The 3540-nt window shown below is 58.4% G+C and overlaps 1 protein-coding gene across 1 annotated transcript in view; it reads right to left on the bottom strand.

Annotated features, from left to right (window-relative positions):
- Positions 1-2268: 2268 nt before the first annotated feature.
- Positions 2269-3540, bottom strand: part of LOC104548526 (PHD finger protein 19-like) — a 3806-nt gene continuing 2534 nt past the window's right edge. Inside the window, 5 exon segments of the mRNA XM_010194569.1 lie at positions 2269-2368; positions 2461-2546; positions 2794-2896; positions 2960-3130; positions 3222-3289. Coding sequence (XP_010192871.1) covers positions 2269-2368; positions 2461-2546; positions 2794-2896; positions 2960-3130; positions 3222-3289 — 528 coding nt within the window.

The raw sequence follows: 3540 nt of genomic DNA, 5'->3' as shown, positions 1-3540 counted from the left end.
GCCCAACCCACCCAGGCCCCCGCTGGGGCTGCAGAGAAGCTGCTGCTCTGCACCACAGTGCTACGCAAGGCACCGGTATCATCACCTCATGGCCATGTGAAGGCCTGGCGCCGCCGGATGGATTAAAACAAGAGGTGAATCCCTTTGTGGGTGTCCCACTACGTCATTTTAGAAGTAGTAGGAGTTTATTTTTAAGGACCACGCTTTGGCTTCTGGTTTGCAAACGTCACCTGCTCCTTCATGCCAATCACACTGAGGAATTTTAAGTATATTTTCAATAAAACAACCTCTTCAATTCCCCCTCTGGTAGGCAAATCCCACACGTGCACATACAAACAAGGGACAGGGTGTGCTGACAGAGCAGGACCACGCAGCTCCCCAGCACTGGCCACTCTCCATCCCCATGGGACAGAGATGGAGGAGGAATAAAAACAGCATTAAAAATATATAACTCTCTCTTAGAAAAGAAAAATCTAACAAATACTTCTCATGATATTAGAATTTTTTTAAAAAGACAACTGCTGAACAACCTGGCAGTGTTGCTTTAGTTAAAGAAGGGGCTACCCTTCTTGTCTGCAGACAAATCGACCCCACACACACACAAAACTCAACATTAACCCCAGCAAGGCACAGCCACGGGGCCACAGGACCCCGGTACAACACTTCCCCACGCCCGTGCTGTCCTCTGCAGCATTTTTGGTTTGTCTGCTTGTTTGGTAGGCTCAGGATGAGGATTCCTGCGCAAATAAAGGCCTCAGGCTCCAGTCTGTGAAATGCCCGTGGTGGTTTTAAGGCAAAGGTGGTCTCTTATTGCTGATCTCTTCCAAGACCGTGATTGTCAGAACAGGGAAACGAAGCTGGTGCATCACCACGCACCATCCAGGTTCCAGGATGAGAGCAACCATGTACATCTGCCATGGCCGTGAAAGGTGGCCGCACATGGGCTGTTTGCGGGGCATTTTTGCCCCATTTAAATCAAACCACATTCCTTTAACGAATGGATTTATGAAGAGGAAAACCCCACACGCCTGCTCTGGTGAGGGTCGCGCAGCACTTCCTATGGGCACAGGGATGTGTGGTGAGGAAGGTGCAGGACCCCTGAGGTCTTCTCCGTAAGGCTTGGACATGGCGGGGAGTTGGGGTGCACTGAGCACCGACGTGAACGTCTGTCTGCGTGAGCAGGTTGTGGGGTGCCCCCCTAAGGATGCCCATGTGGGGGACCCTTCTGGTGAGGCCAGACCCGCTCTCACTGCTCTTCCCACCACCGTGATGATCCTCAGGCTTGGCCAAAGGCTCCATCGGGAAAGCACGGCTGGGCTGCACTCTTCGCATTTATACGGCCAATAACAATTGTTAAAATAAAAATACACAGTGGCAAGGCTGCGGGTTCATCCCTGGACAACGGCTTGGCCGCTGCCTCCACCCATGGTGGTTCCTGGGGAGCTGGCCCTGGCCGAGGCTCCCCGCATGGAGGGATCCGAGCCCCTCCACAGGCCAGCGCCCCTCTCCTGCTTCACAGTGAGGGCTTCCCCATCATCCAGATCTCCTCTGGTATGGCTCCAGGAGAGGTTTGTGGGCTGGTGGGGCTCAGTATGGGGTCGTGCCTTCCCACTCCACCAAATACTGCACTTTTCCCTCTGGTGTCACCCTCCGTGCCAGCACCTGGTACTTCTCCCCGCAGACCAGCCTGCCCGCCGCCCCGAAATAGCTGCTGATGGAGGACTTGAGGTGGGAGAGCGAGGAGTCGTCCTCGCTGATGCTCTCAAAGGTGTGGCTGTCGATACCCTCATCCGGGCGGTGGTCGTCGAGGGTGCCCCCGGCCGGGTGCCCTCCCCCGTCCCCTCCTCTCCTCTTCGCTCCCGCTGAGGCATAGGCCGGCACTGCCAGCTTGCGCTTGCGGCTGCCCACGGTCCTCTGGCTGCGAGGAAGGGGACAGAGGAGGGGTGAGGGCAGCACCCAAAAGGTGCCCCCCATCATGATGCCCTGTCAGCCTGCAGGGAGCACACTGGGAATTTGGGGGAGCCCAGCAAGGGCTGATGGCTCTGACCCTGAATGTCCAGCCAGGAAGCAACACTTCAGGACAGACCGCCCATTTTGGGACCACCAGCCTGTTCTGGGACCACCAGCCGGCTTTGGGAGGCAGGGAGGAAGGGTTTCCCAATGCAGGACATCCCTGTACCAGGACACGAGGTGATACAGGGGTAGCTCCTTGCCTTCCATGGCTGCGCCACCAGGACCCCTTTGGATGGGGGTGGGGAGGCACAGCCCTCACCTGGACTCGTAGGAGAGGCTTGTGATGGCTGAGCCCGAGGTGCTGGTGGTATCTGCAGAGTCCATGTTCGAGAGGAAAGTCTGTCCCGAGCTGGCACTGGGGTTGGGAGGCAGCGTCAGCTCCAGGGGCACTGTGGTCCCCCACCACCACCCTGTGCCACACAGACCCCCAGGCCCGGCCACACAGACCTTTTCAGGCTCTGGATCTCATCCAGCGTGAAGTCAAAGATGCTGGCCAAGTGGTGGTTGGTGCTCCAGGCAGAGGTGAAGTCACTCTGTACCACAAAAATAACCACACTTGTCACTTCCCATGGCCTTGGCATCAGCACCCTCTGCCCCTGCACCCCTGAACTCCCCCCGGGAAGCAGGATGGTCACAGGAGATTTGGAAACCTCAGGGTGAGGGATGCTTGGAGGAGCAGGGAAGCTTGTAGGGAGCCCCAGGGATGGGAGCGGGGTCCCACCCGGCTGCCAAAGTCTAGGGGTGGTCATGCAGAGGAGGGGGCGAAGGCGAAGGACTCACGCTGGGAATGGCGTCCTCCAGCAGGAACTTGGCCCTCCTGCGCCGCGCCGCTCGCTGCTTTTTGCGGCCGCGGCAGCAGACTGCAAAACAAGGTGGGGACAGGCTGCCAGGGCACCCTAGTGGAGTGTGGCAGCAGAGGGGTGCCTGGGTGAATTTCCCCACTCACCTGTCTTTGTGGCCATATTTACTTTTTCCCCTCTTCTTCAGCTCGCAGGAGCCGCTCTCGCCCGCGCTGGGGGCTTTCTCTGGCAGCACCTTGCTGGGGGGGTTTGGAGGGACACGAATCCGCAGGCGAAAGATGCATTTCTTCTTCTTGATCTCCTTGCCACACAGAAACCTGGGTGGCAGTGGGGAGGAAACAGCCCTCAGCAGGGGGGACTGCAGGAGCATCGAGCATCCTGCATCCCGGCCTCCGCCCCGGGGCTCACCTGCTTTTATAGCTGTTGAGAGCATTGAGGAGGTGGGGGCCCCGCTCCGATACAGGGGTGCCCGTCAGCTGTGGAGAGATGGCAGGGATGAGGCAGGGAGCAGGCAGGGAGCAGGCAGGGAGCGGTGCTCACAGCAGTTATACAAAAACCAAACAGACGGGGGAACCCGCACTCCAGGTTTCAGCTCCCGCCCAAGGTCAGGGTGTGAGGGGATGCCAAAGCCCAGGGCCACCAAACACCCCCGGCTGGGTGCCCTTTCCCATCCAGAGGGACTGGGCCGGGTTTTAAAGCTTCTTCCCTTCAGGGGACCGGATGAGGG

The sequence above is a fragment of the Mesitornis unicolor genome, unplaced genomic scaffold (assembly GCF_000695765.1).
Source record: "Mesitornis unicolor isolate BGI_N332 unplaced genomic scaffold, ASM69576v1 scaffold39701, whole genome shotgun sequence".
Taxonomy (NCBI): Eukaryota; Metazoa; Chordata; class Aves; order Mesitornithiformes; family Mesitornithidae; genus Mesitornis; species Mesitornis unicolor.
Note: the sequence above shows the minus strand (reverse complement) of the source record. Positions and strands in the feature narration are given on the sequence as shown.